Source organism: Corapipo altera, unplaced genomic scaffold (genome assembly GCF_003945725.1).
Source record: "Corapipo altera isolate COAL_440 unplaced genomic scaffold, ASM394572v1 77b, whole genome shotgun sequence".
Taxonomy (NCBI): domain Eukaryota; kingdom Metazoa; phylum Chordata; class Aves; order Passeriformes; family Pipridae; genus Corapipo; species Corapipo altera.
Genome location: NW_020884933.1, coordinates 2,838,674 through 2,861,724, shown reverse-complemented (window position 1 = coordinate 2,861,724; position 23,051 = coordinate 2,838,674). Strand labels below are relative to the sequence as shown.

Below are 23,051 nucleotides of genomic sequence, written 5' to 3'. Positions count from 1 at the left end.
GCAAGGAGCGATGAAGCTCCAAATCTTTGGTCTGAGTAACACGTCCCTTTGTCTCCCAGGGCCTCCAGGCCCCCCCGGGGGTGTGGTGGTGAGAGACATCAGTGACACCAGCGTCCAGCTGAGCTGGAGCCGTGGCTTTGACAACCACAGCCCCATCGCCAGGTACCTCATTGAGGCCAGGACCCTCCTCTCCAGCAAGTGGAAGCAGATGAGGACCAGTAAGTGTCTCGATGGCAGCACTGGGGACACGGCCCTCGAGGGCCACCAGGCACTGGTGAGCCCCTGCTCTGTGCTGCCACTCGCTCTATTGGCCCTCCTCTGGTGTTATTGGATTATATAGATCCTGTAAACATAGAAGGCAACGCAGAGACAGCCCAGGTGGTGAACCTCATCCCTTGGATGGATTACGAGTTCCGGGTCCTGGCCAGTAACATCCTGGGAGTGGGGGAGCCGAGTTTACCCTCCAGCAAAATCCGCACCAAGGAAGCAGGTAGGTGTGGGGACACCCCTGGGAACCCGAGGGATCTGTCCCTGCCTGCTGGAGGGGGAAGGCTGGCTTGGTCCCAAAGGATTAATCATCCCCTTGAGTGCTCCTGGAGGTGAGGCCATCACAGGATTTTCTGCCTCTCTGCCCATTTCCATGGCAAACACGAAGCAGTGGCAGAGCTGGCAGTGACTTCCCCGACGTTAGAGCCAGCATATGAAAGCATTATAAACCCTGCCTTCAAACCTTCTGGGCAGCAAGGCAAGGAAGGGGAAAGAGCTGTTGTATCACAGAGCACAGTTCTGCAAGAGCAAGGCAGATTTCCCATCAAAGAGCTGGGAATTTTCATCCCATCCCTGGCTGCCCGAACGTGCCAGCACAAGGGCTGGAAGAGCAGCAGAACTCAGTTCTCAGTGTGCCAAATGCAAAGTAACTCCTTTCCAATAAAAGCTCCCCTCCACATCCCTGCCTTTGAGCTTCATCCCTGTCCCCTCGGAGACGAGCTGGGCAGGCACGAGCCGGTGTTCCAGACCTGATTTCCACGGGTAAAAAAAAAAGAGACCAGCCCCTCCACAGGAGCTGTCACTGCCTGTGATGCGCCGTGTCTGTGCCCGTCTCCATCACTGCCACCCCCTTAACCCAACCTGTGCTGTCTGCTTTTGTTTGGGGACCTGACAGCACCCACTGTGGCACCATCTGGGCTCGGCGGCGGTGGAGGGGCTCCCAACGAGCTCATCATCAACTGGACGGTGAGTGCTGGCTGGGGGCCAAGGGGGGGAGCCCAGGCCACTCCCTTTGGGAAATCCCTGCTCCAGTTAGGATTCTGTTGAGCCAAACTTGGTCAAAAATCCCGCTGGCTTTGTTGGAAATGATAGAAGTTCCCTACATTTTAATTGATGGCAGCAAGTGCCTGGGTTTGGTTCTGCAGCCTCCTGCCGGTTTGATCTTTAAACCACCGAACCTTTGAGTTCCTCTGGAGTGGCTCTGATGGGCTTTAGGAGACAAGGCTTGAGGCAGCTGAAGATTGGACATCTGGGATCTTAAATTCGTGGCCATTCAGAGACAGGGTGGAGTAATCAGGAGATACAGAGGGGATTAGCAAAGACATCAGAGCCTGAGAGTCCGAGACTGTCTGAGGATAAGGGGAGCAAAGAATATGGAGCAAATTAGGCAGTGAAGGACAGAGCACTAATTAATGAGGGGAACTGTGTAACTTAGAACCAGTGAACGTTGATTTCTTTGTTTGGTAGAAGAGAATGGAACAGAACAGGATAGAATAGAATGGAATGGAGTGGAGTGGAATGGAATGGAATAGAATAGAACTAAACTAGGAATAGAATGGAATAGAAGTAAATTAGGAATAGAATAGAAGTAAATAGAATAGAACTAAACTAGGAATAGAATAGAATTAAATTAGGAATAGAGTAGAATAGAATAGAATAGAACTAAACTACGAATAGAATAGGAATAGAATAGAATAGGAATAGGAATAGAATAGGAATAGAATAGAATAGGAATAGAATAGAAATATATGACAATCCTTGGAAGGGGCACAGGCAGCTGGAATGATTCACTGCCTGTCTCTGGCCAGGATGAAGCAGTGCCTGTCCCACCAACCCTTCAAAGGTGGGCTCGGGGGGGTTCGTTCGTTGCTGATGATTTTTAGCGAGTTTGAAGGCACTCTCTCCCCTCCCAGCCCACTCTGAGGGACTACCAGAACGGGGATGGCTTTGGGTACATCGTGTCCTTCCGGAGGAAGGGCTCCCAGGGCTGGCTGACGGCGCGGGTGCCCCACGCCGAGTCCCTGCACTACGTGTATCGCAACGAGAGCATCGCGCCCTACACCCCCTTCGAGGTGAAGATCAAGGCCTACAACAGGAAGGGAGAGGGGCCTGAGAGCCTCACTGCCATCGTGTACTCGGCTGAGGAAGGTAAAGGGGCTGCACCGGGGGGATTTGCTGGGGGGAGTCAGCCTGGAGGTCCTGAGAGCCCCTCCCAGTGCCTAAAGGGGCTCCGGGAGAGCTGGAGAGGGACTGGGGACAAGGGATGGAGGGACAGGATGGGGGAATGGCTTTAAGATGAAGGAGGGCAGGCTTAGATTAGATATTTTAAGGAGAAATTGTTTACTATAAGGGTGGTGAGGCCCTGGCACGGGTTGCCCAGAGAAGCTGTGGCTGCCCCATCCCTGGAAGTGTCCAAGTGTCCAGAGCAACCTGGGCTAGTGGAAGGTGGAACGGGATGGACCTCAATGTCCCTTCCAACCCAAACCATTCTATGCCTGCAGGGACTCAGAACCCCCCTGTTCTGCCCTCAGCCAGGTCCCTGCTGGGTCTGTCTGGGAGCTCAGCAACAGGAGAGCTTCCTTTGGCTCCCAGAACACTGTAACATTCATCTGCTCCTTCAAACACCCAGAGATGTTCCCCCAGCCCAGCCACGACTGCCCCAGAGCCTGAGAGCAGACACAGACCCCCAGGACACCCAGCTGTGGCCCTGCTTGTCCTCCTAAGTCCCTAAATCCCTTCCCCTGGCTCTGCTCTGTCCCACAGCACCAGCTGTCTGCCCGCAGGGGGATGGGGCTGCAGGGCAGCCCTTTGTCTGGTGCCCAGGTGCTGCTGCCCAGAGCCAGGAAAAAGGAGTTTATTCCCTTTCCTTGTCTTTTTCAGAACCCAAAGTGGCTCCTTACAGGGTTGTGGCCAAGTCTGTTCTGTCCTCGGAGATGGATGTGTCCTGGGAGCCCGTGGAGCAGGGGGATGTCACAGGAGTGCTCCTGGGCTACGAGGTACAGGTCTGGGATGGGAGACACTGAGGCTGAGGTGGGAGAGCCCAGCAAAGAAAACTCCCCCAGGTCAAGTGAGGTGGAAGGAAACAGCATTTTGTTGCCAAAGGGGGAGGATAATGAAGAGCCAAGTGGCTCTGAATGGGCTGGGACTGCTGCTCACAGGAGAGACTGAGAGAGAAACATCCCCTTTGTCCTGGTTGCCTTTCCACCTCAACTCCAGGCACACACTGACAAAATAATAAATAACAGCCAGGGGTCTCCAGCCCTGGCTGTGGATTTGCAGATGCCTCTGTCCTTACTAAAACCCCCCGGGTCCTTCTCTGCCCAGATCCGGTACTGGAAGGACGGGGACAAGGAGGAGGCAGCTGACAGGGTGAGGACAGCAGGGCTGGTCACATCTGCCCACGTGACAGGGCTGAACCCCAACACCAACTACCACGTGTCAGTCCGAGCCTACAACCGGGCTGGGACCGGCCCCCCCAGCGCCTCCACCAACGTCACCACCACCAGGCCACGTGAGTGACCCCCCCAGCTGCACATCCCCCTCCTCCCCAGGGCTGCTGCTTCCTCCTCGGGACCCCCAAAAATCTGAGTCACTCTTTGTCCTGCTGCTCTGAGGCCGTTTTACATCATCCATGAAACGGTTTCCCCGAATTTTCTGAGATCAGAATTGTGGTCTGTGTATCCCTCACCCTAGAGCTGTGTACCCCTCACCTTGGGATCTGTGTACCCCTCACCTGAGCTCTGTGTACCCCTCACCTGAGGTGTGTGTATCCCTCACCTTGGGATCTGTGTATCCCTCACCCTGGAGCTGTTTTTCCCTCCCCTGATCTCTGTGTATCCCTCCCCTGAGATCTCTGTATCCCTCCCCTGAGCTCTGTGCTCATGCTCACCTTTGGTGGCCTTTAAACCCTCCCCGGTGTGACATCAGCCCTGCTCACGGAGCCTCAGGAGATGCCTGTAACCAGTACAACCCAGATCACTGAACCCCTGTCTTGTTTTGCATCCCTTAGCACCGAAAAGGCCACCTGGCAACATCTCCTGGACTTTCTCTGGCTCCACAGTCACCATCAAGTGGGACCCGGTGGTGGCGAGGGCGGACGAGTCGGCGGTGACGGGGTACAAGGTACGGGCAGGACGGGGCTGGGCTGCCCTCAGGGGGGAGTGACCCCCAGGAAAACACAAAACTCACAGTTCCCTCTCCCAACAGATGCTCTACAGGCAGGATTCCCACTCTGCCCCCACCCTGTACCTGGCCAGCAAGAGCCGGATCGACATCCCCATCCCCGAGGATTTCACCCACGCCTTCGTGCAGATCCGGGTCACGGGGCCAGGGGGAGATGGGACCCCTGCAGAAGTTCACATCCTCCGAAACAGTGGTAGGTTTGTTCCTCTGCCCTTCACAAGGTGCTTCCCAGGAGCTCGGAGAGAGAGGAGGAGTCACCCGCAGCTCCCCTGCCCGTCCTTCCCACTGCTGTGGCCCGGATAAAGGGTGACCCAGTCCCACCTCCTCCCCCACCTGACCCCACAGCACGGTGTAACCATCAATGCCAGGGTGTAACCATCAATGCCAGGGCGTAACAATCAATGCCAGGGTGTTTTCAAATCCCACTCCCCCTTCCAGGGACACGGGAGAACATCCTACCCTGGTATTTTAGGTTAAGATTCCAGAATCGGGCTTTTCTGCTAATGGCCCTTGGTTCCCCTGTGCTGTTCACTCAGGAGAACTCCTGACACATCACTCTCGATCCCCCCAAGCTCTGACAACCTTTCAGTCCAGCCTGAACCCACCCTATATATTTGCAGCTAAAGCCCTCGAGACCCCCCCCAGTCCCCCAACTCACCCAGAGTTCAAAACTAAGAGTAAGTTCTTTGCTACGAGTGAAATCCTGACTGTTTGTGACCCACCCCGACTCTGGGCCCCCCCAGCAGGTTCCCTTGCTCCAGGGGGTGAGTACTCAGACCCCACCTCCAAATTCTTGTTCCAACACCAGCCTTCCTGGGAGGTTCCTCAGTGACAAACAGGAGCACACGGAGCCCCACAACCAACACCTCGAGTCCCCCGCTGTCTGTGCCACCAGGCAGCTGCTCCTTCCCTGTCCCTCTCTTTTCCAGGGACCAGTATGATGGTGGAAGACTCGGGGACGAGGCCCCAGGCTGTGGTGATCACCACCAACTCCCTGCTCATGGTGGCCCTGATCAGCTCCCTGGAGCTCTGACCGAGGCCGGACGCGGGACTCGGGATGTGATTCCCCCCGATCCAAGCGGGAAAACCACAACACTCGGCTGCTGCAACTCCCACTTTGTACCAGAGCAGCACCACAGGGAGAGGATTTGACAGAGGAGGAGGAGGAGGAGGAAAGAAACAGCTTTTTTTTTTGGTTTGGAGGAACGTGAGGTTTCCTACGAGAGACGCAGCTCTTTGACCGATGAAACTTTTTTAAAGGGATGAGGAAAGGAAGAATTCCCCAGGAATTCTGCAGCCAACTGCCCCCTCCCCTCACAGCACCCAGTAGGTTTTCTGCCTTATGAAGCCATGTATGAGATAACAGACTGCTAAATTGGACCTTTTTTTTTTTTAACTCTGTACAGTGAATTTTTTTTTGGGGGGGGACAGGGACTGAGAGTTCAGTGAGCAGCACGTTCCACCCCATCTCTGAGGAGTTATGGGACAAGATTTATTCTTTCTTCCCCATAACATGAGCCAAATTTTGCAGCAACCAGCCCCAGGAGCTACAGCCACGGGAGGATTGATCTCTGCCCCAGCCTGGGGTTTGTCTCAGCTGCTCTGAGGTGCAACTTCAATGTTTCCCCATATCCCACGTGCTTTTGGGGTGGTGTCATGACCCTGTTTGCTTCTTTCCTTCCTGTCTGGGGGAAAAAGGGAAAAGGAGATAGTTTTCTAGGAAAAAAAAAAAAGAGTAGCTCTTCCTAAAAATGGAGGTGTCAATAAATCCCAGTTCAACTGAGGGGCTTAAAGGAGGAGGGAAAAGTATATTCCAGATATATATATAATTGAAACAAGAACTGGAGACTTGAGGAGGCCACCACTGGGACAAGAAGGAGAATCTGGGCTCAGATTCCTCTCCCTGCACACAGAGTTCATCCAGCCCAAATGTCAGGCTCAGCCTGGGGCTGCAGGACTGAGATCCAGCCCAGAAGCTGGTCTGGCTTTCAGGCTCAACAGCCCAAAGCACAGGGATGCTGAGGGGCACCTTTAGCTGGGAAAAGATGGGATGCACCACTCCCTGAACTGCCTGGGAATAATGTTCCTGTTGAAATCTCTGCCTCCCAGTAAAGCAGTGACCAAAGTTAATGAGGGTTGATTCCTGTTGCTGCTGGGTTGATCCCAAGGGTGCTTTTAGGGGCCTTTCCCTCCCTCCTTCCCAAAGGACAACACTCCCAGCCCCCAGAATTACCTGGCAAAGGGCTGCAGCTGCAGGACTGAGCCCTGCCAAGGCCCTGGCACAGTTTCCACACTAAATGCCAATTCCTTGCCCTTTTTAACCATTTTAAACTGCTGTGTCCTAAGTCTTGGGGAGCATTTGAGAGATTACAGGCTGCCCAGGGACTGCCCTGGAGTCAGAATCCCTGGAAACATCCAAAAAACCTGTGGATGTGGCACTCAGGAATGTAGTTTAGTGCTGATCACTAATGGACTTGAGGATCTTAAAAAGTCTTTTCCAACCTTAATGATTCCATGATTCCATAAACCCCCTGGTCTCCCAGAGGGTGATGCCTGTTGTGTATATCCAGAGTTATTCCCCACATCACAGTTATTCCCCAGCCCTGGAAGCAAAGAGGGAAAAGCCCAGGTGGGTTCCCAGGGTGGGATGAGCAGCTCTGGGATGAGGGGAGGAGGCTCCCTGTGTTTAGCAAACAACAGGAATGTTTTAACAACCAGGCAAAGAAAAATAAACTTAATGGAAGTTTCTAAACATGTCGAGCCCACCTGCACAAAGGAAGGAAACCTCCCTGTTCCCATGACAAATAACAGCTGGGATAAAGTGGGAACAGCAGCCAAAGGCTCCTCCTGGCACAGAGCAGGATGAGGGAGGAACTGTCATTCCCAAGCCCCTCTGCAGCTCTCCAGGAATTACCCACCTCGAGTCTGGGGGAATTCGCTGATCCTCCAAAGCTGTGGAGCCAGAAAAGGCAGTGGCAGGTTATGGAACTGCAGGGAAAACCCCGGGAAACCCCCGAGGGAAGGACAGGAGGGAGGGACAGCAAAGGCTTCCCACTGGAGGATGAGAAAAGCCACGTTCAGGGCCGGGTGGTGGCAGGAAAATCCCTCTGCAGACCCCACAGCTCGGGGTTTGTGCAGGTACGAGTCAAATTAAGACAAAGAGCGGCTTGTTTGGGGCAGTTCTGGTGCTGGTGATTTATCAGAGGGGTTAGGGAGGCACAGAAAAGGAGGGAAGAAGGAAAGGGGAAAAGGGAAAAGGAGAAAAGAGAAAAAGAGAAAGGAAAAAGGGAAAAAGGAAAAAGGAGAAAGGAAAAGAGGAAAGGGAAAAAAGGGAAAGGGAAAAGGAAAGGGAAAAAGAGAAAAAGGGAAGAGGAGAAAGGAGAAAGAAAAACGAAAAGGGGAAAGGGAAAAAAAGGGAAAAGAAAAAGGGAAAAGGGAAAAGAAAAAAGGAAAAGGGAAAAGGAAAAAGAAAAAGGAAAAGGGAAAAGAAAAAAAGGGGAAAAGGGAAAGGAAAAAGGGAAAAGGAGCTGCAGAGACTCCACTCATCACTCGTGTTATGAGCTCAGGGATTTCTGCTGCCCAGGGCTCTGCCAGGGCAGGGGCAGCATCATTACAGATCCCAGCAGGGAGCAGCCAGGATTGGGATGAATCCCTGCCCAAGGACCCTCATTAAAAGGGCTGCACACGGCAGAAATCAAGGAAACAAATGGATCCGGGCTGACAAACAGGCAGGAGCTGCTGGGAACAGCCCGTGGAGAGAGCACAGCCCGTCCTGCCCTGCAGGGGAACCTTCCCAGCCTGCTGGCTGGGGCTGTGGGGTGGAGAGAACCTGGAGAGGAGAAGCAGAAAGGAGAGGGGAAAGGGGGGACAAGAATACTTATCCCAGAGCTTTATCCCAGCAGATCGTGGAGCTGCTGCAGGAACAAGGGCCACAATGAATGGGGGAGTCCCATTAATCAATTGAGGAGCCCCATTAATTAATGGAGGAGTCCCCCAGCCCCAGCCTGGCCCAAAAGCAGCTCTGGGGGGTTGTTTCCTTTGCTGCAGAGTCACTCAGCTATTCCAGGAGCTCCCAGCGATTCCCGGCCCTGCCAAGGCCTCCTGTTATCAGCTCCTCCTCCTGTTATCAGCTCCCCCTCCCCAGGTGCCAAAGCCATCAGCGGCTCCACTCCCTTCCCTCTCCCAATCTGGCTGGAGCAGCTCAGCACTAATTGCTTCCCGACGAGTCTGTTCCACACAAACTCCTCCAGCTGGGAACCGGCAGCACCAAAGGTCTGCACGGAGCCCCCTCCTCCAGGGGAGGGTGAAGAGCTGAGTTCCCAACTCAGGGCACAAAGAGACACCTTTTTTTTTTCTTTCTTCCTGCGATTCATCCACTTGTGGTGCCTGAGGAAACCCTCATCTCTCAGGAAGAGCTGGAAAGAGAAGCAGGGAGGGGGAGATGCTGTTGGAAAGGTTCCTGCTTCAGCTGCTTGCACTGACCTTCCTGCACCTCCAACCTCTCCTGGTCCCTTTTTCCCTCCCTCCCCTCCAGCCCCCACAGACCTGTTTAGTTAAACACCCCCCAACACACTTAATCAAAAAGCACCCCAGGAAAGTGCCATTAAGAGGCCCAGTCCCCTCCTTGCTGACAGCTGGAGCCACACTGTCCATCCCAGCCTTCCATCTCAAATTAAGCATTAAAATTATATATATTAATCTTCCCTGCTCGGGGCATCTGGGGCCCCTCAGGAGGAAAAAAAAAAAAAAGACATAATAAAAAGATGAAAAAGGAGCCTTTTGGCTCCCACTCTGACCTCCTCAGCTGAGCAGGGGGAAATGGGCTCTGCTGGAGCTTTCATGTTGTTCTGGCCAGGTTTTTTTAAATCACAGCTGCCCCCAGGATGCAGAGCCCCGAATTTCCATCACAAAGAGCAGAGAAGGTCCCCAGATGGGGCAGCTCCTGGTTGATTTTAAGCATCAGCTCCCAGCCCTCTCCCCCGTGGTGGGTCACTCCCAATTTGCCCATTTTCTTCGTGTTCAGAAGGCAAAAAGAGCTCTGGAAACCAGGGGTGGGAAGTGCCTATTTCAGTTTTCACTGGCAAATAAAAGTGTTTCCCTCCATTTAAAGCATTTTTGTGTCGCTCTGCTAAGGAGAAAAACTAATTGTAATGTTTCCATCTTTAATATCAGGGCTGTATGGTTATTTTCCCTGGAACTGGGTGTGCTTTGAATTCCTGTAATTCACAGGGGGGAAAAGGAAACTGAGAGTAAATAGAGTTGTTTACTGGAAAATAAGAAAGTAAGAAGGGAAGGAACTTCATAGGTCCCTGGTTGTGTTTCCAAGGGGGAGGCAACACCCCTGCAGAGCTGCTGCTTCCTGCTGTTCACCACCAGGAAAGATCCACAAACCCACTGAACTCTTCCCTTCCTCCCCCTTGGAGCATTTCAGGGATGAGCTCAGCTCTGAGTCAGGACTAAAAACACACCCAAGGTCTGTTTGTTCCTAAGCTGAAGGTCTGTCTGTCTGTGCTCCTGCTCTGCTGCTCAGCTCTCAGAGGGAACAGGGCACACTCCAACCATTCCTGAGGACACCTGGAGTTTTCCAGGCTCCAGTGGGAAGAGATGTGTCTCCAGGACAGCAGGCAGTGCTGGTCCATCCCTCGTCCCCACAGCCACTGTGACCAAACCCTTGGAGCTGGGGAAAGGACTCAGCCAGCCAGGGAATCTGCTCTTGCTGGAGGAACATCCCCCACCACCCCCTGAGCTGTGGCAGCTCCAGCCCCACAGAGCTCTCAGCAAGGCAGGAGAAATTTGGGGAAATGACAGGAATAAGGGTGGCAGGTTAAATAAAACCCCCAAACACCTCGAGGTAAAACAAAGACCCATCAGAGGAGCACAGCTGTGAGCTGGCAGCTCTTTGCTGTGGCTCAGTGTCCTCCAAATCCTGCCTGGATCATTCCAGAACTCCACTGGAGGCAAACTGCCTCGTCCCACCCGTCTGCAGTGCTCCAGTGAGACTCAGGCTCTGTTCTAAAACCCTGCACTAACTCAGCACCAAAGTGCAAGGAAAAATTCCAGAATAAATTTGTGTCAGCCAGAAAATAAAGCACAAATATCACATAAAACACCCATGGAATCAATGGAGTCTCCTGAGCTGGAAGGGACCCACGAGGATCACCAAAGTCCAGCCCTACACAGACAACCCCAAGAACCACACCCCGAATTCCTCCTTAACACCAATAAAGAGACAAATGCAAACAATTGCACGAATCTCACTTCATTTCTCTGCTCCTCTCCTCCTCCAAAGCCTCTGGCAGCAGCAGAGCAGGAGGCTGAGCAGGATGGCCCCCAGCACTCCGCTCCCAATTCCCAGCACAGCTTCATGGAACTCCCCCTGCTCCCAGAAGCGCTCCCGCCCTTCCCGGCTGCCGTTCCCGGCGCTCCCCTCCTTCAGGTTCCCCTCCAGCTTCTGCTCCCAGGTCAGGGACTGCTGGAAGCTGAGCCCCACCAGGTCTCCAGGGATGACCCTGAGGCCAAAGTAGACCCTCTTGATGGGCTTGGAGGTGCCCTGGAGCCGCACATCGCACCGGTAGGTCCCGGCGTGCGCCTCCCGCGCGGGATTGAAGCTCAGGGCAGGGCTGGAGTTCCTCAGGGGCTCGAACAGGAGGTCAGTGGTGGTGATGAGGCCCCGGGCCAGCTCCCAGGTGTAGCTGTAGCTGTGGTTGCCCGGCCTGGGGGCATCAGGGGCCAGGCAGAGCAGCTGGAGGGGCTGCCCCGTGGGCACGGTGAGGTGCTGGAGCCCGCACAGGGAGCTGCCCAGGCAGTAGGAGCTGACCAGGGAGCAGTTCCTCCTCTCCCCGGCCGGGGTCACCTCACAGAGCTTCTCCACCTTCAGGCCTGGCCCACAGGTGACGCTGCAGGGCGTGGAGTTCACAGCAATCCTGGCCACCGAGGCCCTGAGCTTCTCCAGGATCTCCTCCGAGATGGGCACCTCGCCCGGGACGGGCACCTCGCCCGGGGACACCACGGCCAGGACACACAGGGCACTCAGCACCAGCCCGGGGACGTGGCTCTGCTCCAAGGGCTTCATGGCAGCTCCTCAACCTGAATTCAGCAGCCAAAACACCCCCCAGAATCATCCTCTGTAAATCTTCACAGTCGGTGTTTCCGAAATCCCACCAGCACCATTTTCAATCCTTCCACCAGGGGAGATCCTGGGGAAGATCCTTCCACTAATAGAGATCATTCCCCTAGGAGAGCTCCTTCCCCTAGGGAAAATCCTTCCACTAGGAGAGATCCTTTCCCTAGGAGAGCTCCTTCCCCTAGGGAAAATCCTTCCACTAATAGAGATCCTTTCCCTAGGAGAGATCCTTCCACTAGGAAAGACCCTTCCCCCTAGGAAAGATCCTTCCACTAGGAAAGAAAGATCCTTCCCCTAGGGGAGATCCTTCCACTAATAGAGATCCCTCTACCAGGAGAGATCCTGCCAGGCTGGAAGCACAGCACTGCCAAAAGAGACCCAGCAACCCATTCCTGTGTCCCCCAGAACGTGAGTCAGGAATCCCAGTTCCTTCAGCAGGGCAGGGGAATGTTCCCATCCAGCACATTCCAGCAATTTGGGGGTATCTGACAGTTTAGAGGAGATGATGTTCTCCCTGCAAGACTTTCTGTGCCTTTTCAGGCAAATTTCCACTGTAAAGAAGCTCCACTTTAATTTTCCCACCAAGCTACAAAATGACAGAGGTGATCACTACAGGAACCCTTAAACTAATGCTGTGGAGCACAAGGAAATCCCAGTTCCTCGTGCAGGACCTGTCCAGTCCTGACCTACCCACACATCCCACAGCCTAAAGCACTCCCCCAGTTCAAACCCAACATTCCAACCTCCAGACACTCTGACCCACCGAAATCCAAGGCAGTCTGGGCAGGGGTTTGCCTCTGGTGACACCCAGATCCACTCCCAGGGGAGCAGAGCTGATGTCACAGCCCCAAACATTCCGAGGAGGAACAAAGGGAAGGCAAAGCAAATCCTCTGGGATGAGGATCCAAAAGCACCACGTGAGGCTCTGGCAACCCCCCATCAGAGGGATGTCCCCTGCTCTGTCACAGCCACCACTCCAAAGGGATCTGAGCCCAAAATCTCCATGTCCCTCTAAAGCAGAGGCCACTCCCACCCTGCTTGGAGAGGAGAGATCCCAGTGGGATTCACCTGGAGCTCAGCCATCCCAAAGGAACAATGCACTGCTGCTCTTCATCACAAACCCCACAGTTCCTGGCTTTGATGGGGTCATTCCCAGTTTTCTGGGCCACAGAACTGTGCTGTGACCAAGGATCATCCCCATCCTCACCAACCCACCCCTGGGCTGCCCACGTTGGGATTGCCAAGCCCTTCCACAGAAATCCACACATTTCTCTTGAACTTCAAATGAGGAATTCTGGGGAGCTGCATTTTCCACACCCAATGTCCCTGGAGGTGCCCTGCCCACCCAGCTCCCCTCTGGGCTGTGGGATTCCCAAATATCACCACGACCCTCAAGATCTTAGGAAATGAAAAGGTACCTCTTTATTTACAAACACCAACCTGACACCTTGTTCTACCACCAAGCCAGCACCTGACAAATACTGTACAAAACTCCAGAGACCAGAAAATAAAATTACAGAGCTGAGAGGAAAAAAATAAACCCAGGACATTTACACTGTACAGAGAAGCTTTACCAGACGTGGAAAGCTCAGGCTGGGGGCAAATCAAATGCTTCAAACCACAAGCTGTGCATTTTTAAAGCTTGGGGAGGGGTCAGGCAACCAAAAACTGGTGGATTTGACACATCAGAGTCATCCTACAAGCAGAAAAGAACGAAGAAAACTAATATTGTACTTGCTGGTAACGAATTCCATGAAATGAAGCAGAATGTACCAAAGCTGGAAATGAAAATGACAGTTTTTAAAAAGCTTCTGAATCAAAATGTCTCCCCCTCTTCCCCAGGCAGCCACTGCACATTTCTGGCTGCAAATGAATAAATCTCTTTGTGACTCCCTGGTTTTAATGTCTGCAGGACACTCTGATACTTTAAATAATCATGATAATCCCAATAATTACACTGGGGAAAAACTGAAAGTGTTGCATAGGAGCTACAAAAGTCTGTGAAACGAGGGTCCTTAGGAATGAAAACTTCCTTTTTACCAGGATGTTGGTGGAGTACAAGAGGTTCAGGCTGTGGGTGTTGACAGAGAAAGTGCCTCTTCCCATCCCTACAAGGAAAATATTCCAACTGTCCTTAAGGAATAAAAGGTTAGAGCATGGCTGGAATGAGCTGTCAGCATCCACCTTTCTTCCATTTTTAACCCAGAAGTGGGAAAAAAAAAAAAGAAAACCCCTTTGAAAAAGCCCCATTTCAGCTGAGAGAAATCCTGGTTCTGTTTTTAACCCTCTCCCAGTCCCCAGCAGTGAAGGAGGAACCCAGTTATTTCTGGAAGGGCACCTCCCAGGGAAGGGAATAAAAACACTTGCAAGGACAGACAGAACCTGCCAACACAGCTTTTGGTATCACAGGCTGGGAGGAAACACATCAACTGAATATTTTATGGAGAGCTCCTTTCACTTGCTCCTTCTCCCACCAGCAGAGTCTCAAAAATATCCACCCAGTGAAGGCTCAGCCTTTGCAGACTCCAGAGGTGTCTCCTGGTTCTTCTCATCCATGTCCCTCCACTGGAGATGCCCCAAAGCCTGGCCCAGGAGCAGCAGCAGCAGCACTAAGGTCAGCAGGGAGCACTGAACTCCTGGGAATGCTGGGCAGGAATAACGGGACTCCAAAGGAGAATTCCCGGCAGGGAAAGGGCAGTTTGCAGGATACACAGTCACATCAGGAGTAAAAACACACACTTGGGGTGTTCCTCAGTCCAGGAATGAAGAGAAGGATTCAGACAAAGGCTGGGGAGCTCTGGAGTGGCAGGGGGGGACAGCAGGGTTTGCCACCACCAGGACAGTCCAACGAGTCCCTCTCCAATGGCACGACCTGAGCCAACATCCCCCACTGATCCACGGAGAGCAGCCTCTTCCAGAGCCATTCCTGCCAGCAGTCACTCCCTGAATCCATGAGCAGTCAGTCTGCTGGCTCTGTCAGTCCCTCTGACTGAGCATTCCAGCCATTTCCACATGAGGGTTCCAACAGAGGAAAGAGTACAGGAGGGTAAAGGAGGGTCTTCACAACAATTCTGAGATTGCACCACCTGCTAAAGAGATCAGAGACAGGGGAAAAATAAGTGACCAGCCCCACACAGGAGTTACCAGAAAGCAGAGAGCACCAAACATGGCAGCTTTTCCAGAAAAAAATAATGAAGGAGAACGAGGTTTTCTAGATAAAGCAACTCTTTTCTGAATGATCCCTGTCATCCTCTGACACTGCTGGATGTCCCTTTCTGAGCTGGGAATTCAGAGGAGTCACCCCCTGCCAGTGGATCTGCCACCAGCAGCTCCTCAGCCCCTCCCAAGGCTGCCCTGGGCTGTTTAACTCCTGCATTTTGCAGGGGGCAGTGAAAAGGGATCAAATGGAAGCCCAGGAAACATCCCCCACGTTTTTCCAGGTTTCTTTTATCCCCTTTCCATCCCTTTTATCCCATTCCCTGTTACAGCACATCATCATCAGAACCAGTACAAGCAACAGTGAGGAGCTGAGCAGGAAGGACAAGGAGCAGGGTGGGCAGCATAGGACCAGCAGTGAGGGAAGGAAGGGGGGGAATCAATCACTTCTGGACACTCTAAAAATCCACAGCAGCAGCTGCTGAGTTCAAGGAAATGCAAAATTTGATGTATCAATTCCACTGTGCCTTTGAAGCTGCTCGTATTTCAACCCTGAGCTCTTCATTAAAATCTAAAAATAAATGGATTCCACATCACTGGAGCCAAACTTGTGCCTTCTGTGCTGGGCTTGGATGAGCTTTTCCCCAGAAAAGAGGCAAATGAGACCAGGGGAAACACTTGAGTCTCTCTCAGACTCAGTCTGGGCCCCAACAAAGGCAACTGCAACTGCCCTGCTTTAGCACACAACCCACAAAATAGAACCAAAAGCAAAAAAGGGGGAAAAATCCCCCCCAAACCTGTCCTGATCTACAGCAACTGTGCCTTCTGCAGTTTAAATGAGGCTGCTGTACAGCTTGGATTAGAAAATTCAGCTCCTGGGCTTTGTCTCGGGGTCCATTTATCAAACAGACCATTAGTGATGCTCCTTTCCCTCCATCCTTGTGGGATTTCTCTGTTCCCTGTCCCTCTGCCTGCCACTGATGGCACAAAGTGCCAACTGCAGCTTCAGAACCCTTCACCAGTTACATTTCTCCCCCCAAACCAACCCAAACCACGTTACTCCCATTTATGCAAGAGCTGATGGAAGTTACTGAAGAGACTAAATGATTTTTTTCTCCTTTGGAAATAACACCCAACCTCCCCTGAACCCCCTCCTAAAGCTCTTCCTACGTGAGGTATCATTTTCCCCCCCGAATCCTGACAGCAGTTCCACTTCACCCAAGCTCCAATTTTGCCTCTCCTTGACAGCAGCCAAACATTGAGTGAGCAAAGTGCCCTTTGGGGGGGAGCTAAAAACACCTCTAAGGACTGAGGGGGCTGCACAAAGCAAGGCCACCAAGCAAGCCAGGGGTGCTGAGGTTGGTTCCTTACCTGTCAAGGGCTGTCCCAGCTCCGCCTGCACTTTACCCTTCGCTGCTCCTTCCAGAGGTAAAGCACCTCTGTCCCCTTTGTAGAGTTTCGGTTTAAATGGAGAATCTTTGTCTTTACCTTTTGATCCTTTAGGCCTGCCTGCTTGCTTCTTCTTGGATTTACCATCTCCCTTCACGCCCAGCAGCGGGTGGACTTCTGGGAGGGGGAAAAAAACCGGGATTCTGGGGTGAGTTATCCCTCAAGATGGATCAGCGCACAAAGAGAGGGAAAATTTGGGGGGGGTGGGTTCTAAAGGGGCTCCAGGAGAGCTGGAGAGGGGCTTTGGATGAAGGCATGGAGGGAAAGACAAGGGGGAATGGCTTCTCACTTAGGGCAGGGTGAGATGGGAGGTTGGGAAGGAATTCCTCCCTGGGAGGGTGGGGAGGGACTTTGGGATTTCCCAAAGGATGCTCCATCCCTGGGAGTGGCCAAGGCCAGGCTGGATGGGGCTTGGAGCAACCTGGGACAGTGGAAGGTGTCCCTGCCCATGGCAGGGGGTGGGATGGGATGGGCTTTTAAGGTTCTTTCCAACCCAAACCACTCTGGGATTCCACAATCCATGAGCTCAGGAACTCCTGAGCCAGACCTGAGACAGGGGAGCTGAACACGGGGCTGGGTGTGGAGGGATCTTCAAGGTCCCTTCCCACCCAAACCAATCCCTCCCATACCCTGAAGGGATTTAAAGGATGTGGCTCTTGGAGATGTGGGTCAGTGGTGGCCTTGGCAGTGCTGGACTCCAACACTGAGGTCTTTTCCAACCTAAATGATTCCATGATCCTACAATTTCGTTCTATACATTAAAATCACACAAGACCAACCAAAATCAAGGCTCCTTTAGGTCCATAGTCCCACAACAAACCAGGAACTGCACAAATTAGATCCTGCAGTTTCAGGATTCCTAACTCATCCCAAACTTGCAGAGTTCCTGGCTGTTAATAACTGTTGTAAGAAAACACTTCAAAGGAAGGAGAAATTTAAGGCAAGATCTGTGAAACTTCTGCTCTCCAGACCAAGCTAAACCCCCTCACGATGCAGAACAGGCACTAAAAGCAGGGCAGCCCCCACACACCATCGTTAGGGACTCCTTGGAGTTCAATGTTGGTGGTTTTGGGCTTCTTCTTTGGTGCCTGGGGGCCATCAGAGGAGGATTGTCTCTTCTTCTCAGAGCCCAGCCCCTCGTCAGTCAGGGAGCTCTGCACAGCATCTGGGGGGGGTCCATAGGGGTTCTCCTCTGGATCTTCCACCTCAGGAGCGATGGGTAAGTACAGCAGGGCCTTGGAGTCCTCCAGCTCCTCATCACTGGGAAGGGAAAACAGCTGCTGTCAGTTAAAAATGTCATTATTGTGTTATTACACATGGGAATGTTAAGGATGTGTTTTGTACCCAGGCTTTAAACAAGATACTCTGTCACCTGCTACAGAAGGCAGCAATGGGGTCCACACTTGTCACATCCACCTCTTCATCCTCTGCAGCATCAGCACCTGAGAACCAGGGGAAAAAACACACAAATTAAAGAGAGGAAAGAAAAGAGCAAATTACTCAGAAAGAACTGGGCTGGCTGTGCTTAAATGTCTAAGCATGGAAAAGTGGGAATTGAAACAGAAAACAAATCTAAAGTACTTCCTCTGAAATTCAAGCAGAAAACAAACCTGAAGTATTTCCTCTTAACTTTAATTAAAGCACAAAACAACCCTAAAGTGTTTCCTCTTAAAACCATCAGGTTTTTATTTTATTTTCCTGTGTTCTAACACAGACCTATTGCTGTAACCCACCAGCAGCAGAGAGAGAACTTAAAAGCTTCAAATTGTTCTCACTAAAGTGGTTCTTAAATCTGATTAAATTAAATTGATGCTTAATTCCCACGGGCCAATTTTAGAGTGAACATTTAGAAACTGCTAAACAACAATTAATTTAAATATGAGAAGTGCTGCAAAGGCTGGGGGTGAGGAGAGCTGGGTGGTGTGCTGGGAATAATCCTTATTTCCATTCCTCCTTTCAGATTCCATGATCTCTTCCACGACTTTTGGGCACCACCAAGTGGTGGCTGTGCTGACACTGATTCCATGGGCCACCCAGGGAGGATAAGGAGTATTTTCTCCCCAGGAGGAGTTGGAGCAGTACCTGTCTGCTCTGGTTCACTCTTATCTTCATCCTCAATGTCAAACTCTGACTCCCTCTCCTCGTATTCCACGTTCTCGTCCAGCTCTTTGAAGTCAGGGGCAAAGGCACTCCAGTTTTCCTAAGGCACAAATCCAGAGTGGGTTTTACTCACCCAGAGGAAGAGCAGCTGCAGGGAGGATTCCTGCAATCCCAGCCAAATACCCTGGAGGGATTTAAAGGATGTGGATGTGGCTCCTGGGGACGTGGGTCAGTGGTGGCCTTGGCAGTGCTGGACTCCAACACTGAGGTCTTTTCCAACCTAAATGATTCCATGATCCTACAATTTCGTTCTGTACATTAAAATCACACCAGACAACCCAAAATCAAGGCTCCTTTAGGTCCATAGCCCCACAACAAACCAGGAACTGCACAAATTAGATCCTGCTGAAAATCTCACATTGTAACATTCCTTAAACAATGTACATCCCAAACCAAAGCTGAATGTTCCCACTGAGCCCCCTGGATCACTCACTCAGACCTCCTGTACTTAAAGAACACACCCAGGAGGAGACCATTCCCAAGGAAAATGTCCCTGGGATGATATTTAAGGCTTAATGCAAAGCTCAGCTGAAGTTTGAGGACCCTCCTCACGCTCAACAAGGTTGCAAAAATGTCAAGTGAGGCAGCTGAGCCCCAAAAACCTGTGGAAAAGGGATTTAATAAAGGATTTCAACACCACAACAATTGAGACTACAAGGATGGAGAGCACTGGGGAATCAGGGAATGGTTTGGGCTGGAAGGGACCTTAAAGCTCATCCCAACCCCTGCCATGGGCAGGGACACCTTCCACTGTCCCAGGTTGCTCCAAACCCCGTCCAACCCGGCCTTGGACACTCCCAGGGATGGGGCAGCCACAGCTTCTCTGGGCAACCTGTGCCAGGGCCTGATGCCAAGGGAAGGATCCAAACACTCACCACTTGGTTCTGAGCCCATATTGACACCACCCCGCTGGAAATGGAAGCGATGATGGGTCGCACGGGATGCCACTGGGTTTATTGGGAAGAGAGGAGAGGAGAAACTTACATTAAGTTTTCATTTTAGAAGAGCTCAGTTTGCAAAACGACCAGAAACATTTAACAGCAGTTTCCTTACTGCTACATCCAGGAGCAGCTCTCCTCTGGTGCCGTGGAGGATCTTCACCAGGTTCCCAATGCTCTTCTCCCAGATGTACAGGGCGTGCTGCCGTGCTGATCCTGCCACGATGTATTCCCCATCCCCAGAGAAACAGCACTTCTTCCAGGGTGTCCTGGGAGCACAGGGAGCAGCAGAGGTTCAACCACAGCCCAGGGCAGAGGGGTGGTGAAAGGGGGTTTGATCTCCTGGCTGAGACCTTAAGCACTCCCATCCTCAGATAATATTTAGGCTTCAAGTTGTGCCTAAATTTCAAAGGCGGGTTTGAAATGAGAACATCTGTCCTTGCACAGAGTGAGAGACTGAACCACCCTTCAGGCAGAGACTGGTGGGCTCTGAGCACACAGTCACCTGCTCACAGATTCATGGAATATCCTGAGTGGGAAGGGACCCACAAAATCTCAAAACCCCACCCTGTCCCTGAGAGCGCTGTCCAGGCGCTCCTCGAGCTCTGGCAGGTTTGGGGCTGTGACCACTGCCCTGGGGAGCCTGTTCAGTGCCCAACCACCCAGAGGGGCTGAGGAGTCATCCCAGAGCCTCCCACCTGTTCACCAGATCCTGCAGTTTCTGCATGGGCTCGGGCTCCCCGTCCCTGCCACAGGTCAGGATCTCCCGGCCGTCGTACACCCGGATGATCCGGTCGGCCGTGTTGATCAGGAAGCAGCTGGAGAGGGAGGAGGGCACAGGGCATTAAAAGACTAAGGGAACACAAAGAATTCTGTGGGGGGGGTTCTGAAGACCTCGTGTGCTCTGCCAACCCCACCTAGAGCATCCCAGCCCTGCAGGGCAGTGCAGTGACTCACCTGCCCTTCCGAGCGAACTCGATGGATTTGATCGCTGTGGTGTTGCTGGTCCCAGTGGTCACTCTGAAGGAAGCAACAAGATCCTGAGTGTCTGTTTTTAAGACCAAGATCTGAAGATCAAGCAGACAGAGAGCAATCAGTGTCTTCATTGGAGCTCATTTCCCTCTTGGTGCTTTTCCCATCGGTCCCTGATGCTGCCAACAGAACCCTCAGCAACCCACAGCTGGATCCTGTGGGTTCTGCCACTGCAGAACCTCCTGAGACAGTTCTGGGACAAAACACTGCTTTATTTACACTGGAAAAGGATCCAACAGCAGCACAAAGGCCTAACTCAGAGAGGATCACAGAATAATTGAGGCTGGAAAATCCCTCAAGGATCTCTGAGTCCAACCTGTGACCAATTCCCACCTTGTCCCCCAGCCCAGAGCACTGAGGGCCACGTCCAGTCCTTCCTTGGACACCTCCAGGGGTGGGGACTCCAAACCTCCCTGGGCAGCCTCTTCCATGGCCTGACCACCCTTTCCAGGCAGAAATTCCTCCTGATGTCCAACCTGACCCTCCCCTGGCACAGCTGGAGGCTGTTCCCTCTCCTCCTGTCCCTTGTTCCCTGGGAGCAGAGCCCGACCCCCCCCGGCTCCCCCCTCCTGTCAGGGAGTTTATAACCTAGAGATCTTCAAAGACAAATGTGGTGCTTCATTCAGATCACATCAATAATTCCAGAGACATTCAGGGAGCTTTGCTGGGACATTAAAACAAAGAAAACAACCCAGAAACATTCAGCATCCTGACAAAGCCAGGAAGGATTGGAAGCTCCCTGTTGAAGCCTCACCTTGCCCTTGGCATTCCCACTGTAAATGTGTTCCCTGCTGGAGCCTCACCTTGCCCTTGGCATTCCCACTGTAAATGTGTTCCCTGCTGGAGCCTCACCTTGCCCTTGGCATTCCCAGTGTAAATGTATTCCCCTCTCCTGTCAAAGGAGGCCACCACGTTGAGATCAGAGTCATCATCCACAGGCAGGACCACGTGTTTGGAGTCTGACAGTGTGAGCATCACTGGGGCTGACTTCATGGGGCACACCAGCACCCTGTTCCTGCAAAACAGACCAGGAAGAGTTGGTAGTTCCTCCTCTGGAAAGGGATTTCCACATTTAGAAGTAAAAAAGAAAATCCCAATCTATATCAAGAAATACAAAATATCCCAATATTTTTATTACAGAATATCCCTGCATTTTTATTACAGAATATCCCTCCATTTTTATTACAGAATATCCCTGCATTTTTATTATCTTGTCTTTGTTACTTCAACAGGCAAAATGACATTAAGCTTGTGCCTACTTTCATTTCCTTTCTTTCTCTGCAAGTTCCTCCAAGTCTGTGCCGTGACTTCTAAACTCTGTGAGACATTTCTACACATTGCCAAGAATCATTCCCTTGTTTCTTGCCATCCTGATACTTCCATAATGAACACAGTGATAATTCCATAATAAATACAGTTGATACTTCCATAATAAATACAGTTGATACTTCCATAATAAACAGAACTGATATTTCCATAACAACCAGAGCTGATATTTTCATAATAAACAGAGCTGATATTCCACAACAAACAGAGCCACAAACAACCCCAGGCAGTTCCTAATCCCAAACCAACACACCAAAATCGTGGATTTGCACAGAATTTAACCAATTCTGGATTCCAGCCCTTGTCCCAGAGCACTTACTGGTCCCGGGGGTGGTACTGGACCTTGAGGATGGGCGAGGGGAAGCGGAACCTCTGGTCACAGTCCCCTGACAGCACATCCCACTGGGACACGATGTTGTCGGTGGAGGCACTGACCAGTTTGTGCCCATCCCGGCTCCAGCTGCAGCAGGGAGAGAGGCAGGGCCAGTTAAAGTCACTCCTCAGAGCTTAAAACACACCCACAGTTTAAATGTAGCAGCTTCACGGGTACACCTGGGAGCTGAGAAAATAACCTGGTAGGTAAATATAAATGCCATTCCAAATGCTCCCAAAGGGAAATGTCCTGAAGCACCCCAGGGAGTCCCACAGGGGCTGGGATTGCAGCCCCCAGCACACCCAGGGGGTCAGGGGGCTCCAGAGCAGCTGGTGCTCAGCAAACACAGGCAAAATCTAACAAAAATCAGGGAATCACACAATGGTTTGGGTGGGAAGGGACCTGAAAGATCATCTTAAAGTCCCACCCCCTGCCATGGGCAGGGACACCTTCCACTGTCCCAGGTTGCCCCAACCTGGCCTTGGGCACTTCCAGGGATGGGGCAGCCACAGCTTCTCTGGGAAATCCATTCCAGCCCCCAACCACCCTCCAGGGAAAAATTCCTTCCCAATACCCCATCTAACCCTGCCCTCTGTCAACATGAAACCATTCCCCCTTGCCCTGTTCCCCCACCCCTTGTCCCAGCCCCTCTCCAGCTCTCCTGGAGCCCCTTCAGGCCCTGGAAAAGCCCAATTTTAACGTTGTTTGCATCCCACACTGCACATGTCAACACAGACAACCCACTTGGGAACATCACACTTTTCCTCTGCAGAAATCCCTCCCCTCCCAGGCCATCCTGGAGCCTTCCCTGACTCAGCCTGACCTCCCCACCCCAGCTCTCCTCCCTCCCCTGGAGCAGCAGGCAAGGCTGGAAGGTGGGATTTCCCGACCAGAGGGAGCACATGGGGTGGATGTGGGAGGGGATTCCCTGACCAGAGGGAGCACAGGGGGTGGATGTTTGAGGGGATTCCCTGATTCCCTGACCAGAGGGAGCACAGGGGGTGGATGTGGGAGGGGATTCCCTGATTCCCTGACCAGAGGGAGC

General features: G+C 52.2%; 3 protein-coding genes across 6 annotated transcripts in view; 1 reads left to right on the top strand and 2 right to left on the bottom strand.

The window, feature by feature from the left end:
- Positions 1–6,956, top strand: part of CNTN2 (contactin 2) — a 28,812-nt gene extending 21,856 nt beyond the window's left edge. Inside the window, exons 15-23 of the mRNA XM_027659661.1 lie at positions 60–218; positions 341–490; positions 1,163–1,233; positions 2,181–2,415; positions 3,148–3,263; positions 3,592–3,778; positions 4,277–4,389; positions 4,474–4,642; positions 5,379–6,956. Coding sequence (XP_027515462.1) covers positions 60–218; positions 341–490; positions 1,163–1,233; positions 2,181–2,415; positions 3,148–3,263; positions 3,592–3,778; positions 4,277–4,389; positions 4,474–4,642; positions 5,379–5,482 — 1,304 coding nt within the window. The 3' untranslated portion in view covers positions 5,483–6,956. The remainder of the gene's footprint in view (positions 1–59; positions 219–340; positions 491–1,162; positions 1,234–2,180; positions 2,416–3,147; positions 3,264–3,591; positions 3,779–4,276; positions 4,390–4,473; positions 4,643–5,378) is intronic.
- Positions 2,163–12,444, bottom strand: TMEM81 (transmembrane protein 81). The gene is made up of 3 exons (XM_027659666.1): positions 12,316–12,444; positions 10,708–11,535; positions 2,163–2,173 (listed from the first exon to the last, which is right to left on the bottom strand). Exon 2 carries the CDS (start codon positions 11,519–11,521, stop codon positions 10,709–10,711), a length of 813 nt encoding a protein of 270 aa, XP_027515467.1. The 5' UTR covers positions 11,522–11,535; positions 12,316–12,444; the 3' UTR covers positions 2,163–2,173; position 10,708.
- Positions 12,445–12,971: 527 nt separating this feature from the next.
- Positions 12,972–23,051, bottom strand: part of RBBP5 (RB binding protein 5, histone lysine methyltransferase complex subunit) — an 11,167-nt gene continuing 1,087 nt past the window's right edge. The window contains exons 4-14 of one of the 4 annotated variants that reach the window (XM_027659662.1): positions 21,953–22,093; positions 21,160–21,322; positions 20,233–20,342; positions 19,974–20,093; positions 19,391–19,544; positions 19,213–19,284; positions 18,260–18,377; positions 17,550–17,619; positions 17,208–17,437; positions 16,100–16,294; positions 12,972–14,661 (exon numbers count right to left, since the gene is read on the bottom strand). In XM_027659662.1, the coding sequence (XP_027515463.1) occupies positions 14,633–14,661; positions 16,100–16,294; positions 17,208–17,437; positions 17,550–17,619; positions 18,260–18,377; positions 19,213–19,284; positions 19,391–19,544; positions 19,974–20,093; positions 20,233–20,342; positions 21,160–21,322; positions 21,953–22,093 (1,402 nt within the window). In that variant the 3' untranslated portion in view covers positions 12,972–14,632. The remainder of the gene's footprint in view (positions 14,662–16,099; positions 16,295–17,207; positions 17,438–17,549; positions 17,620–18,259; positions 18,378–19,212; positions 19,285–19,390; positions 19,545–19,973; positions 20,094–20,232; positions 20,343–21,159; positions 21,323–21,952; positions 22,094–23,051) is intronic. The other 3 variants (XM_027659663.1, XM_027659664.1, XM_027659665.1) reach the window with 3 other exon arrangements.